Here is a 14,836-nt window from a genome sequence, read left to right as displayed (position 1 = left end):
TTTTGGCTGAATCCTTTTCTTTTTAAATCAGAAATTTTCGTCCTTCTATTGTTTCCATTCTCTTTATGCTGTCACACTTCTAAATACTCTTCTTTCAAGTCTCAACATCTATGTGTGTTTACATGTTGCTTGCTAAGTTGCATATAAATTAACCTAACATATGTGTTCTAGACACTCTAGGTATATTGGTTCCAAGCATTCCTAGCATAGAGACAAGACTGAGAAGCTAGCTCTTGCAGGTATAAAACTCTTTCAAGTAATTTCTCCCAATAAGATTTCTTTATACATGAATAGAGTACACATATGAATGTGAACACATGTACAACTACACGCAGGGAAACATGCATGCTTTTTAAGCATAAGGTATGCTAAATCTTTCTAAATTGCTATTGCTACACTTTACAAATTCTATTTGGGACAACTTTCCAATTTCTTTGATGCAAATGAGGGGTTTGTGAGAGATTTCAGTGGTAGGAGAGTAGCTGTTGCTCAATACTTGGTGGCAGATTTAAATGTTCGAGGTGCATTTGGTGGTAGCAGAGTAGCTGCACAACTTGACTTTCTATTTTTTAGGGAAAGAGGTGCATTTTGAGCTGAAACTTACCATACAATATTCTAAAACATTTTATCATATGATAAATTCTAATAAGTTTTTAAATTAGTCAAATTAATTACATAAGAAAAAATGTTTTTTTTTTTTTGTTAGCAAAAGGTAAGTAAGAGAAAAATTGTTTTAGGGATAATGTTAAAGCAGAGGAATTTCATTTTCATTTGTCTAAAAGGAGGCAAATCTTAGCATAAGAAAAATGTTTTAGGGACAATCAATTTATTTATTTTGATAAGAGGAGAATCAATTTATTGTTTGTTTATGATTTACACCAAGATTAAGTTTTGATAACATATACCTTGGGATTAAATCATCTTCCATTTAAATCTCAAATTCCCTTCAATCTAACATACATGACATTTATTAGATTTAGTGTGTTGCTTAACAGTTAAATCCTTGAATTCCCTTCAATCTAACACACACGACATTTATTAGATTTAGCGTGTTGCTTAATATTTGAATAGTTGTTTCTTAGGTTAAGAATCGCTTTCAATTTTATAGTCATTCCCCAATGATAATAAAATCATATCAGACTACGAATTGTGTTGAAATTTCTCTCTTTTCTCTTAAGTTCAATGAGAGTAAGGATTGCAAATAAAATATTAACACAAAAAATTATTATATGGTTGTTACATATTCAATTCAATTAATATTAACAATTATTGGGAATAGACTTGAAAATTATGGAATTGTCATATCACAATTCAACCTAATATTAACAATTATCCGATGTCCATCTTTTGGCTACTACACTATGAGATAAAAATCAGTATCATATCACAATTCCTAACACATATTTTTATCAAAATAAATAAATAAATAAATAAAATCCTAACACATAGGATCATTATGTGTTTCCTATCACAACTCCTAAGAAATAGGTATATATCTAAGGCTTGTTTGAGATCTGTTTATTTTGTTGAAACTGAAAACTTTTTGCTGAAAGTATTGTAAATAAAGATAAAAATTAGCTAAATAGTACCAACAAGCGCAGTGAGATCCATGAATAATAGCAAAAATAAGCTAAATAGTTAAATAAGCTTGCTTTTCAATTTGGAGCCAAATGCACACCTAATCACCAAGAGTATTCAACAAGCAACTCACATCGTAGTGTAAATTGTTTGTTCACTCAAGTTGTGTGGCAGCAAATATCTAACTATGAGTTAAAAAACATTTCATATTCCCCACCTACCCAATAAATCATATGGAGGTAGATCTTCTTCTTCTTTAAAGGAAACACAAATGATTTTCAAATCATTAATTAATGTAAAGTAGGTTTATGTGATAAAATAAAGTTTGCATGTTTATGAATGATATATCGTTTGTAAAAAATATTTGTGGGGGTTCGAGGACCGAGGAGGACAAGGTGCGGTATGTCCTTCACCAATTCATTTGTAAAGCACCTTTGACCTGAAAAGTTGGTTTACCCGAGAAGAGAATGAGGAAGGTGCACAATGTCTCATAAGCACCCGAGTGGGAGAAGTAGCCTTCTAGGAGAGGGCCAAGGCAACTGGAAGAAGTTTCCTGTAAAAGTTTACCTATTACCTCTGCATTGAATGCATATCAACAACCTTATCAGCTGCATTAGTGAGAAAATGACAATTGAACAGTAGACAATTGAACAGTAGATTCACAGCTAAGCAGCCCCTTCTACCACCTTCAACAGAACTTTGATAGGACAAGTGTCTTAAGGAAAGCCTTATGTATACAAGTGGAGGGCTAAGATGCAAAGGAAAAAGAGTATATAAGGGAGGGGAACTTCCTAGTTAAAGGGACGGGTCCTATTTTTCTGGGAGATCATAGTTTAGAAGATAAGAACTGGAATAGTGGTGGAGGACCTAGATTAAGACTTGCATAAATTCTTGTATAAGAACTCATCATCGGACTGACCCGAGGATAACATTAATCTTAATTACTCTTCGAATCATTCTTCTCTATTCATATTTGGATCTTCGGCCACAAACCTGAACTTAATTTAATGTACACTAGAATCATTTTCCCGCTCTTTATAAAATTCTATTGTTTTGGACTTAATTTGAAGTAAAGGGCCTCACTATTCTCAGTGGGCTTGGGCCATCAATTTTCCAGCACTTAAAATATTAATATTTGTTACATTCTAAAATGAGTCTACATAAAAATAGGGCTAGTCTGCTCATTATTTGTTCATGTATTCTTTTCTCAATAAATTCAATTTAGGAAATTTTGTTTAAAATAATTAAAATAAAGTATTTGAGAGTATGCTATCATGTGTGACAAATAGGGCAGCTAATATATATATGTATATCTTCTTAACGGTAAGGTTTTAAGGGGTCAAACTCATGGGAATTGAAACTAATTTCTCTTTTTTCTTTTTTTTTAAAGCTATTGATAAGTGAAAAAAGCACCCAAATTTTTACCTACAGCCTCACTCTTCACCTAACACTAAAACGTATTGATAGGAATTGAACCTGAGCTACTCCTATGTGGAGATTCAAAAACACTACATTTTTCTTATAATCGAAAAAATGTGGGAGGGACGATAGAAGGTGGCATCCGTACTTAGGCATGACAATATTAGCTCCCTATCCGCTGGGGGCTCGGTAAGCAACAAAACCAGTTGAGTCATAACCTAATTCAACCCCAATGGTCAAGGCACTAGTAGACATTAGGGCATAGGCAAGGAAATAATTCCTAATACTTCCCATTTGAAGATTCAATGTCGAGACTTACCATCCACCAAACAAATGTGTGGGGTGGGGGTAAGCCCAATGCCATTAATCCACCACACTCGGTGGTAGCCAAAAATACTCCTTGAGTAAAGAGGCTCATGATAGGTAATGTTTGTTTCTTTGAGTATACTTTTTTAGTGTATCAAGTTTAAAATATTAAAACTTGAAGATTTTACATCTTTTTTTTTTTTTTAAACAAAGAAGAAGAATCTAAAGTATAAACTCACAAGAAAAGTACAATTCCTTGCCTAATTGCAAGCCACTTGATTAGCACCTTACCCAAAAATCAGCCTTATTTTCTTTGCATCTTCCGCCAATTGTAGAATTTTATCCACCCGAGGGGGGAATTGAAAGCTAGGAGCTTAAGCTAATCAAATTGTTATAAAAAAAAAATTTCCACAATGCACAAAAATAAAAAGGCCAAAAATAAAAAGTTACTAATAATAAAATAGTTGTCAATAGCCTTATATTCTATCTCACACCTTCTGCATTTTAATGTTTTCAACCAAGACGTTTAGAATTGAAATCTCTTTTTCCCATAATAATAATAATAATAATAATAGGATAGCCATGAGCTCCAAATAAATCTTTCGGGGAAAAAAAAAATCCCCTAAAGAAATTTTTTTTTTAATCAATTCCATCCTCTTTCTCATGACCCATATCCCATATGGTGCAATTTCATCGTAAGTGGCTGATAGAAGATTAAAATATGGAGGAGTGGGTCAAGTCCACCAAGTAATTGGGCCCTACCTTGAACTTGTAAAAATTATATAACACAAAACTCGTTCAGTCCCATCATTAAAAAATAGAGAGCCCAAAACATGATTTGTTTGGTCCAAAAAAACACGACCGAATGTAATTGTTATTATTTTTTTTTTGGGGGGGGGGGGGGGGTGGGTTAAAAGGGGTAAGATAATGCATTAGATAATAGAGTTAACCCGAACCATACGGGTGGTACAATGATTTTAGGTCTTTACCTCATATCTACTCCATTATGCACACATTTTTAATAATTATATTTTCTTTCCTTACAATAAGTGAGAGGCAATGAATTTGATTTTAGGTTTTCTTCATGAGAAAGATCAGGTAATGTCACTAAACTACAAATCTCTTGACAATAATTATAAAATTAATAATTTAATTATTGTGGATAATTTTTTAACAACAAAAATACTCTAAAATATTGATAAACATGTTTTTGGTGACAATAAAATCTCTTTTTTTTTTTCTTAAATTAATTCTATGTTTATACCTTTTTTTACCACTTATAAGTAGACTGGGGGATTTGAAACCAAATTTTCTTTATAAGAGAAGAGAATAATGATAATAAATCACATGACTCTTAGCTATGTAATTACTTTCAACATATGTTAGGATTATTGTTTTCTACCTAGAAGAAGGTGAAGTTTTTCATTATATAGGAGACTTTTTTTTTTTCTAAACCATTTTATAAGAGACTTGAAACATTAATAAGAATTAAAATTTATAATAATTTTGTACAACACATCACCCAATTCAAACCTAATAGTTATATAAGATTATTTCAACGATATTGGCAAACAGTTCAAAGAAAATTATTTCATACATTATCTTTGAAACACAAAGTACCTTTGTTCCACTTAGATTGATTTCTTACAACATTTTGATAGCATTTGAAACACTTCATCACATGAAAAACAAACGAAGAGGAAAAATAACAAGTATGACACTAAAGCTTGACATAAGCAAGGGTTATGATAGTTTTGTATGAGAATATTTGAAAAAGGTGATTGAGGCTCTAGGTTTTCATGATAGTTGGGTTAACTTAAGTATGGAGTGTATTACTTCTATGAGTTACTCTCTTTTGATAAATGATGACAACTGCAGCTATTTTTTATCCATTAGTGGTATTAGAAAAGGGAATCTTCTCTCCACTTAGCTATTTTTATTCTATATTAAGGACCTCATAGCCTTAATGAGACAAACTTCTCCGTTGAGGGCCTCACACCTTCATTGAGACAAGCTAAATCTAAAGATTTAATTACATGGGTGATTCTTAGCAAAAAAAGATTAAAGGGGTGATAGTATATAGAGGAGTCCCATAGGTTTCTCATATCCTATTTGCTAATGATACTCTTTTTTTCTTTTTTTTTGGTCAAGTAACCACTCAAGAGGACTGCAATTTACTTGTTCTCCTATTGCTTTATGAGTATGCCACAGGCTAAAAACTTAATGAGAACAAAACACAAGGCCACATTTAAAACCTAAAATCAACATGATAAAAAATTTATTCACAAACTCCATCCTCTCTCATGGTTGATTGTCCGTTGAAAGATTGAAATATGGAAGGAGTGAGCCGAGTCCACCAAGTAATTGGGCCATTCCTTGGGGCTTGGACTTGTAGCAATAAACAAAGCCCAAAATAAGTTTGGTTTGGTTCAAAAACCCGACTGAGTGTATTTAGGTCCTATTGTGATCTTATCTCACAAACAGCAAACACAAAAGACAAAACCTTAAACCCTAAACCCTAAACGTCGGTCGAATCAATCAGCTATGTCTCACAGAAAAACAAAAAACCTCCTCGTCCGAGCGTTTACCGGACGACGTCGTATTCGACATTCAGGTGCGTTTCAAAACCCTGGTACTCAATCATCACAAGCCCCTCTTTTCATTACCGCACAACTTAACCGATCAAAATCATAGTTACCCAATAATGTTAATAATGGTTATCTGCCATGTACTGTATATCCTCGCCATGAATTGAGTGTGTTTGTTTGCAATAGCTATTGCACATGTACCCAGATATCAGGCTTTGAAATCCCTTTTAGTTTTGACTCATTCGTTGGCTTCTGTAATGGCATATACTGCTTCTTTGAAATCCATTATAGAATATATTTGTGGAACCCAGTTATTAAAAAGTTTAAGATTCTCACTCCTACTCTCGTTTGTTGTGACAAATTTTATTGTCGCAGTGTCGCTCTTGGACTTGTATATCATTCTCAAATCAATGACTTTAAAATTCTCAGAATTGTGTTTGAGAAATAGCTGCCGCTGGCGGAGCTGTACACTTTGAGTACTGATTCGTGGAGGACTGTTGAGATATCTGTCGAGTCATTGTGAGGGTCTCCTATTGTTGATATACGTGGGAAGCCTTTGTATTTGTTCTAATATATACTAAGTACCACAAATTCATTTTGTGCTTTGATCTCAGCGATGGGAGAATAATGCTGCCGCAAAATTACTTAGATGAGTTTTCTAATAAATTTGAATTACCAGTGTTCAAGGGATTTTTGGCTTTGGTTATTTTTGGTGGATATGATATATGCCAAATATGGGCGATGATGGAATATAGTATGGTTGAGTCTTGGACTAAAATAACCGTACCATTTGATAGAGTTCTTGGGCTGCAGCGACTGTCATGAAGTTATGATTAAAAAACCTAAAACAAGCTATGTTGCCTCATTTGACATTGATAGTCTAGACAACAATCTTGGAATTGAGAGCTTGGTTTTACTTGATGGGTAAATGTGTGATTTAAATTCGAAGATTAGTGTTTGTAAAAGAGTAGTTTGTAAAAACTTAAAAAGAAAAAAGAAAAAAAGAGTAGTTTGTAAAAGTTTTTAGATAAGCACAATCTTTGTGAAGTTCATATTGACAAGTATTTTGTAGTATCATATGTACAATTTGAGTATTAAATGTTGCTCTTATTATGTTGTGCTACAGTATACATGTCTAGCCTTACAAGATTGGATATATTGGTTTTACCTGTAAATTGTTGGTACTTGGCTTGATTTTGATTTTTGTAACACACCTTGTTAGATGTCATGCTTTTATTTGTAGGCAACAAAAGAACATTTTCTATAAACTATGAATTTTCTCTGTTTGCTCAATTGATTATCAACCCCCCCCCCCCCCTCTTCATTGCTTTCTTACAAACTTATTTATCTATCTACACCTTCCATTCTCTTTTTAAGCTGGTAAACATCTGAAGATTTATATAAATAGGAGAATAAACTCTTAGGATTAGGTCTCATGTTTAATTATCAGTTGCATAAGCCTCATTAAAGACTCGTCTTGGACATTAGGCCAAATCATCAATCTTTTGGTAGGTCCTTTTCTTTTTTATTCTTGGTTTTTCTTCTTTCTATTGTTTCCTGTCTGATGCTGGCAGTGAGAAGTCAGTTTTATTTATTTTTAAATGTCAAGGGAAATATGTAATGATATGGACTGTATTTATAGTCATTTAGGTCTTATTTTGGATTTTATTCAAGTTTGGTTATTTATTTGGGTTTAGTAGTAAAAGCCCAAGGAGTCCAAGGTTTTAAGAAATCCAAGTTCTACTAGGAATAGGTATTAGTCTTCTATTTTAAGATTTGTAATCCTTTCTATTGAGAAGGATAATAATAAATTTTCAGATTTTTAGAGAAGCAATGAAACTTGTCAAAGGTTTGTGTGATGCAACCTTCTTCGAGATGTGATGCCAAGGAAACTGTAGGTATGATGCCCAGAAGTTTATCTTTTCTTTCACGTTCGTACATTCCGACAACTTAAACCCTTTCAAATTTGTCACTTATTAAACCACAAAATCCAAAGCTTCAAAACCCTAAGCCTATGGTCCTTACGATTTTGATTACGTCGGTGAAGACTAACCATCTCATCATAAAGCCTTTGTTTAAGTCTATTTTGAAAATTTGAAGAACCTTTTCTTTAAGATGCACCTGTAACTCTTCCCAATGCATAATCAAAGGCATGTATCACTACGAGAAAACATAGTGCAAAATCTTGCTCTGATACCAAAATTGGCGTAGGACATTTAAAACAAATAAACTGGCTTCTCACTGCCTGCGTCACTTTCTCTTTCTATTGCCCTACTGCTAAATGCTTTTTTTTCAACATCTATATATGCCTAAATGTTGATTGCTATGCTGTAGATTGTATATCAACCTAGCATTTATGTTTTAGAAACTCCAGGTGTATTGACATAGGACATTTAAAAATAAATAAAACAAACTAAAATTAGCTTCTCACTGCCTGCATCACTTTCTCTTTCTTTGTCCTACTGCCAAATGCTTTTGTTTCAAAATCTATGTATGCTTAATGTTGATTTCTAAGCTGCATATTGTACATCAACCTAGCATATATGTCCTAGATGCTCCAGGTGTTTGGTTACAATTATCCCTACCATAGAGACAAGACTGAAGCTACCTCACCCATTAAACTGCCTCACCCTTGAGCTAATTCAGATGCAACAAGGCAGCTAAATTCAGCCTAAGCTGGGTTGGGTAAGGGTTAAAAATTGTACACTTTGAGAGTTTATAAAACACCATTAAATATTTATTGCTTTCCACCATATATGCCTACCCACTAGAATTTTCTCTCTCCTTATTTATTGCTGAATAAGGTACAAATTAACCTTTTGAATCGTATTTTGAGTATTCCTATAAATTTATTGATGTATATCTTGTATGTGTGATGCTCTTTAATTTCATGGTCTAGTTTAATTACTAATTAGTAAAAATTATTTTTATTTTGGGAATTTATATTGGTCACACTCATTTACAATGGTAGATCTTACTTCAAAGTATGGTGCCTATTTTTCAATTTTAAAGTTTAGAAAATTATCTTTGGTGATTTCCTGTTTCTCTTTCTTAATGTATATCAGTCTTACCAAGAGCCTTGTAATTCAATTGACACTTCTTGTTGTTTCAAAGGGAGACATTTAGGGTTCAAATCCCCCCAACCCTAGCTATCAAATTGTTATTATTTTTTTTAAAAATAACTGGTCAGTCTTCTACAATGACTATTGGGTTCTTTATGATTATTGTTATATATATATATATATATAAAATACAATATAAAGTATATGTAGTAGCAGATTTTAAATTGTGTGTGAAACTTTGAAATGAGAAGGGGATGGTTTGATATTTTTTGATTAGGAGTTGCACTTTTCCCAAAAATTATTTTTATTTTTATGTTTTTGTGGTTGTTTGTTTTTGTTTTAGGCATTTTATGGTTTGCATTGTGGCAAGAAATAAGCCATCATAGATAGGAGATACTGAGGATGGTGAAAAGCCGTGGAAAACAGTTTTTGTAACCATGGGAACTACTTGTTTTCATGCTCTTGTTAAAGCAGTGGATACTTGGGAAGTTAAGCAAGAGTTGTCGGATAGAGGCTATACTGATCTTGTCATTCAGATGGGTTTTGAATCATACACGCCCACTAAGGTATTATTTTAATCTTTAACATTGGCTGTACTATCTTGTTATATCAGGTGTTATGGTTTCTAATAAAATTATAGTAATTCAATTTATTGTTAGAACATTGCTTCTTAATTTGAATTGAATGTTTTGTGCCACTTTGAGATAAATTCTAGGGGTTTGGGAAAGTTATAATGATGAATTTTCAAGTTGAAGTTTCTATGTATTTAAACCTAATAATTTCTGAAGCAAAGATGAAGAGCATGTCAGTGTTGAAGATTTTATCAGATTCTTTCATCTGTTATGCTCTGTCAAAAATTTTATAGAAAATTTGAAGAATTCTGTATAAATATCAGGATGGACAATCTTTACAATTTGTATCTACAACCTCATATTCTCTCTCTTCTTGGATTTGATCTGTTGAGATGCAAAAAAGGTGAGTAACACCAACAAATCACCAGAGGTGGAGAAAGGGCTACAAGTAATTATAAAAAGGAGTACTTGTGTGCTGAAAGGTGATTTAGCATTTAAGTATTAAATTTTGAATTCAACTTGAAATTTAAAAAAAAAAAGAAAAAGAAGAAGAAGAAACATATTAATTATAATTTGAAGTCGAGTTCTCCTCTTCTTGTAAGAACAAGGTGGAGGGTACAGTCATGGGTTCAAGAGCCTCCAACTGCACATGTAGTTGCTGAAAAAAAAAAAAAAAAACCATGCTTAGAGCCAAGTTCTGTCAAAATATTTACCAAAAGGTCGTTAAAAAATTCCACACACATTTGATATTAATGCTCTAAACCTTTTCTTTTTGTGCAGTCTAGAGGAGAAGATGGGTCCCTAGCTGTAGACTTCTTCACTTTCTCATCAAGCATTGCGGATTATCTGAGATCTGCATCTCTGCTGATCAGTCACACAGGTAAGCACTTAATAACTATGTTCTAATTTCTTGTCCTTAGTTGGAAATGGCCGGATTTTACTGATATGACACTTCTTGCCTATGCTTGATTTATTATCTAATGAATTGGGCTTCATTTGGAAGATTACTGGTTCAAATTTTTCATTAGACTGATACTAGTCATTTGGACGTTTGATCCTTCATGATAACATCATCAGGATGGTGTGTGGATATGTTATAATTTTGTTACCTTGGTAGTTTAGATTAATTTCAGTCCCCAATTTGGTTGCTTATATCAAAATTTTAGCCTTAAGGCAAACATATTAGGCTTGAAGATTAATCATACAAGTTATTGGGAGTAGAACATAAGTCCTTGTGGACTTTCCTAAGGATGAAAAAGATAAAATATTAACAAAAACCAAGCCCTTGTGAAAACTTAAACAGGTGCATTCGCTTAAAAAAATTTTGTGTGTTAGATTGATACCAACTCATCATTTCTTTCAACTTCTATGTATATGACTTCCCTTCAATTCTCATTCCTATAGTTGTCATTGGGAAATCTCCTGGAATGTTATTATTGGACTGGATATGCATAGTTTTCCACGGAAATGTTTACTTGATCATTGAATATAGCTGCCACACATCAGATGAACTTCTGAAATAGTAATAATCAAATTTGAGTCGGGCATTATTGTAGGATTTGTCCCATCTTCAGGAACAAAATAATTTGTACTTATGTACATCAGTACATGAAAGGAAAAGTTATCTGCAGGCCAACCTTATCTACCCTTCCTTAATGAGGATGGTATTAGTCACCAAAATTCCATGAAGCAAATAAATTGTAGAGCCAATACAACTAACGACAAGGCAAATTGTACCCAAGTCCATGCCACTTGTATTAATTTTGAAGCAGCAAAGATAATTTTTGCTGTCCAAGAACTTTAAGCTGCCTGCAGTTTGGCATGTTGGGGTTGGATACAGTGCAGAGGTGGGCTTAGAAGCTGCCTCAGAATATATCAGAGTCAACCCTCACCAACCCCCCAACCCCCAACTTTTTCTGTCTTTTCTCTTCCAGCGGGGAAAAAGGAAAATATTAAACATCAGGATTTTAGTCCAACTTGCACCCTGTTACATGGTAACTCTATTCCAAACTTATGGATCTCTCTCTCTCTCTCTCTCTCTCTCTCTCACACACACACACACACACACACACAAAGATGCACAATTAAAGTTCTTTGAGCTGTATGTCTAAGTTTTGGATTGTTAGAGGATTCATATTCGCTGTACCAATTTTTAATTATCTGTGACTGATTTTTACCATGGTGCTGGGTGAGGAAACATAATTGAGACTTTGTGACTAGTTAAGCCTTTAATTGTGGTGGTGATTGAGGATTTGATGGACAATCTTCGAAGTAAGTTGGCAGAAGAACTAGAGGAGAGGAAGCATTTGTCCTGTGCCTGCCCTCAAACACTCTTTAGAGGCTATATAAGAATGTGTGGTCAAGTGTGTGGTGCAACTTTATTATAACACACAAGTAGCTGATCCGTTTGAAGATTGCAATATGGAGGAGTGGGTGGAGTCCACCCAAGTCGTTAGACAATGACAGAATAGACTGGGTTATTTCCAATAATCTGGACCCTCTGCCAGATGATGGGTTAAAAGGCTTCACTTCAAGTCTTGAATATTTGGATAGGTTAGAGAACGCGATAGCTTTGTGACTCATAGTGGATGAGGAGGGTACCGCCTGACCCAGACCAAAGGGCTTTGTGGGGGATAGGTGGATGTTTGGGTCGGGTTCAAACTTGTGCTCAGGCCTTTTTGGATTGGTCTCGGGTTTAACCCGACCTGCCTGATCCTGAAATTTCCTTTATTTATTTATTTATTTATTTTTCTTCTTTTGAGTTTTTAAACTTTGGGCGGGTTTGATGTTATATTCCCTAATATAGGATTCTCAAACCCAAAAAATATTGTCTTTTTAAAATTATATATTTTTATTTCTAATTATAAATAGAGTAATACTACATGCACAAACTATTTTACAACTTTTTACAAATTATTGATGCGGTAAATTCTTACTAGTTTTAATTTAGGCCATCACTAACATCACATTTTTGCTTACTAATAATTATTTGGAAAATTCTTAAGCCACATCAATAATTTGTAAAAATATTGTAAAATAGTTTGTGCCTACAGTATTACTCTATAAAAAATAATAATCTTGACTTAGATTACCCTTGTATTTCCTTTTACAATTTAAAACCTTAACTAAATCTCATCATTTAAGAGGGTAATTCTACAGTACATCCCAAAAAAAGGGGGTACGTTACCCACTAGTAGGTAACTTGCTATACTAGGTTACTTTTTTCTCACATTTGATGGCTTCATCCTCATATTGTACAGTTTCAAAATTCCATATGACAGTTCTTTTCTCACATTTAGTGGTTCCTTTACTTTTTTTCTCACATTTGACGGTTCTATCATCACATTGTATAGTTTCAACATCACATGTGACAGTTCTTGTCATATTTTGTGGTTCTCTTACTTTTTTCTCACTTTTTTCTCACATTGGACGGTTCTATCCTCACATTGTGCAGCTTCAACATCACATGTGATAGTTCTTTTGTCACATTCGGTGGTTTCCTTATTTATTTATTTTTCTTCACATTTGACAGTTTCATCGTCACATTGTATAATTCTAACATCACATGTGACAATTCTTTTGTCACATTTGGTGGTTCTTTTACTTTTTTCTCACATTTAACGGTTCCATCTTCACACTGTGTAGTTCTAGCGTCACATGTGACAGTTCTTTTGTCACATTTGGTGGTTCCCTTACTTTTTTATTACATTTGACAGTTCCATTTTCACATTGTGCAGTTTTAAAGTCACATGCGACAATTTTTTTCTTCACATTTGGTGGTTCTTTTTTTTTTTTCTCACATTTGACGGTTCCATCCTCACATTGTGCAGTTTAAAAATCATATTTGGTAGTTCTTTTGTTACATTCGGTGGTTCTTTTATTTTTTTCTCATATTTGGCAGTTCCATTATTACATTGTGTAGTTTCAATATTACATTTGACAGTTCTTTTGTCACATATAGTGGTTCCTTTATTTTTTTTTTCTCAAATTTGATTATTTCATTGTCACTTTAAGCAGTGCTAACATCGCCTTTGACTCTACTTTTGTCACATGTGACAATTCTTTTGTCATATTGGGTGGTTCTCTTATTTTTTTTCTTACATTTGACGGTTGACGGTTCCATCCTCACATTGTGTAGTTTCAATATCATATGTTTATCATTTTCTAATTAACATTAATGTGGGAGATTAATATCGATATATTAATTAGTTAATTAATTATTTAGTTATACATATTTATATATTTTATAAGTTAAGCTTTGTAACAACTTCGTGCATCAGCATGGTGGTAATTTGGTTATGTTTTTGCCTAGCACTCTAGTTCGAATCCTAGCTCTTCATGCCTCCAATTTTAATTTTTTGAATTTTTAATTTTCATCAAGGTCCATAAGCAGAGAAGCCCACAAGAAATATGCCCAAGAGAAAACCCTAGTTCATCCCAAATCTTCTTTCCTTCAATATTGGTGATAACGGCCACCATTTTTCCTCTCTTTCTTTGCCCTTTTGTTCGAGATCTTCACCGTTTCTCATCACTAAAATCTCAGTACATTTCATCCTTATTCTTTAGTTTTCCATCTAGGTTTTTTAACTATTGCCGTTTGGCTTTTGTATTGCTGAATTGTTATGTTTTTTTTTTTTTTCTTCTTCTTCGCAGGGTTGCTAGGAACAAAACTCAGAAGCTTCTATTTTTTCTATTATCCTTTTTGGTTCCTAGCAGGTGAGAGAATAGTTAATTTGTATATACTTGAACTATTAAGCTTTTAATTTTATTTATACTACTGATTTCAATTTGGTTTCCTTTTCTTTATTTTTTCTAGCTGGATTTTTTATGTATTGCCGTTTGGTTTTTTCATGATCCATCATTTTTAATTTTGTTTTCTTGTTGGTTTCCTTTTGTATAGTAGTATAGAATATTGTTGATTTATACTTTCTGTACTTACTATGGTTATGTATTAATTTTTTAGGAATAATATATTGGTCTACATGGATCGATACAGAGATGATTACAATAGATCATGATATAGGAATAATATATTGGTCCCCTTTATTTATTTTTTTATTGAAAAGTGTACATCTTTGTTTAGGAATATTATATTGGTCCACAAAGATTACAATATAGAGAACGAAGGGAAGGTTATTTTCATTGATGTGGAAAAACATTGGAGCATTGTCCTCGAAAAAAGAATAGATTAATTGACTGATGCCCAAATAACTGGTTTGAAATTCAGTTCCCTAGATGATGGTGGAGAATTTTATAACACATATGCAAAGTTGGTTAGCTATAGTATTCGTAAAGATGAGATAAAGTGTAA

The 14,836-nt window shown here is 33.1% G+C and overlaps 1 protein-coding gene across 4 annotated transcripts; it reads left to right on the top strand.

Moving 5' to 3' along the window:
* The first annotated feature begins 5,768 nt into the window (after positions 1–5,768).
* On the top strand, positions 5,769–14,390 carry LOC142611059 (uncharacterized). 4 transcript variants are annotated; one of them, XM_075783081.1, is made up of 4 exons: positions 5,769–5,917; positions 9,297–9,519; positions 10,306–10,405; positions 14,179–14,390. In XM_075783081.1, the coding sequence occupies exons 2-4, from the start codon at positions 9,391–9,393 to the stop codon at positions 14,286–14,288; spliced, it is 339 nt and encodes a 112-aa protein (XP_075639196.1). In that variant the 5' UTR covers positions 5,769–5,917; positions 9,297–9,390; the 3' UTR covers positions 14,289–14,390. The 4 variants fall into 4 exon arrangements, with proteins under 4 accessions (XP_075639196.1, XP_075639195.1, XP_075639198.1 ...); XM_075783080.1 differs by having other exon boundaries at positions 5,775–5,917; positions 9,428–9,519; XM_075783083.1 differs by lacking the exon at positions 14,179–14,390 and adding an exon at positions 13,907–14,062 and having other exon boundaries at positions 5,775–5,917; positions 9,428–9,519.
* The last annotated feature ends 446 nt before the right edge of the window (positions 14,391–14,836 follow it).

The sequence above is a fragment of the Castanea sativa genome, chromosome 9 (assembly GCF_040712315.1).
Source record: "Castanea sativa cultivar Marrone di Chiusa Pesio chromosome 9, ASM4071231v1".
Lineage (NCBI taxonomy): Eukaryota > Viridiplantae > Streptophyta > Magnoliopsida > Fagales > Fagaceae > Castanea > Castanea sativa.
The sequence above is the reverse complement of the archived record's forward strand: the minus strand, read 5'-3'. Positions and strand labels throughout refer to the sequence as shown.

Excerpts from the sequence above, each read along its gene's own strand:
- LOC142611059 (XM_075783080.1), top strand. The coding sequence starts at position 5,848 with ATGTCTCACAGAAAAACAAAAAACCTCCTCGTCCGAGCGTTTACCGGA. Across the intron at positions 5,918-9,427 it reads ACGTCGTATTCGACATTCAG|TGGATACTTGGGAAGTTAAG; the intron begins GTGCGTTTCAAA and ends TTGTTAAAGCAG. Across the intron at positions 9,520-10,305 it reads AATCATACACGCCCACTAAG|TCTAGAGGAGAAGATGGGTC; the intron begins GTATTATTTTAA and ends CTTTTTGTGCAG.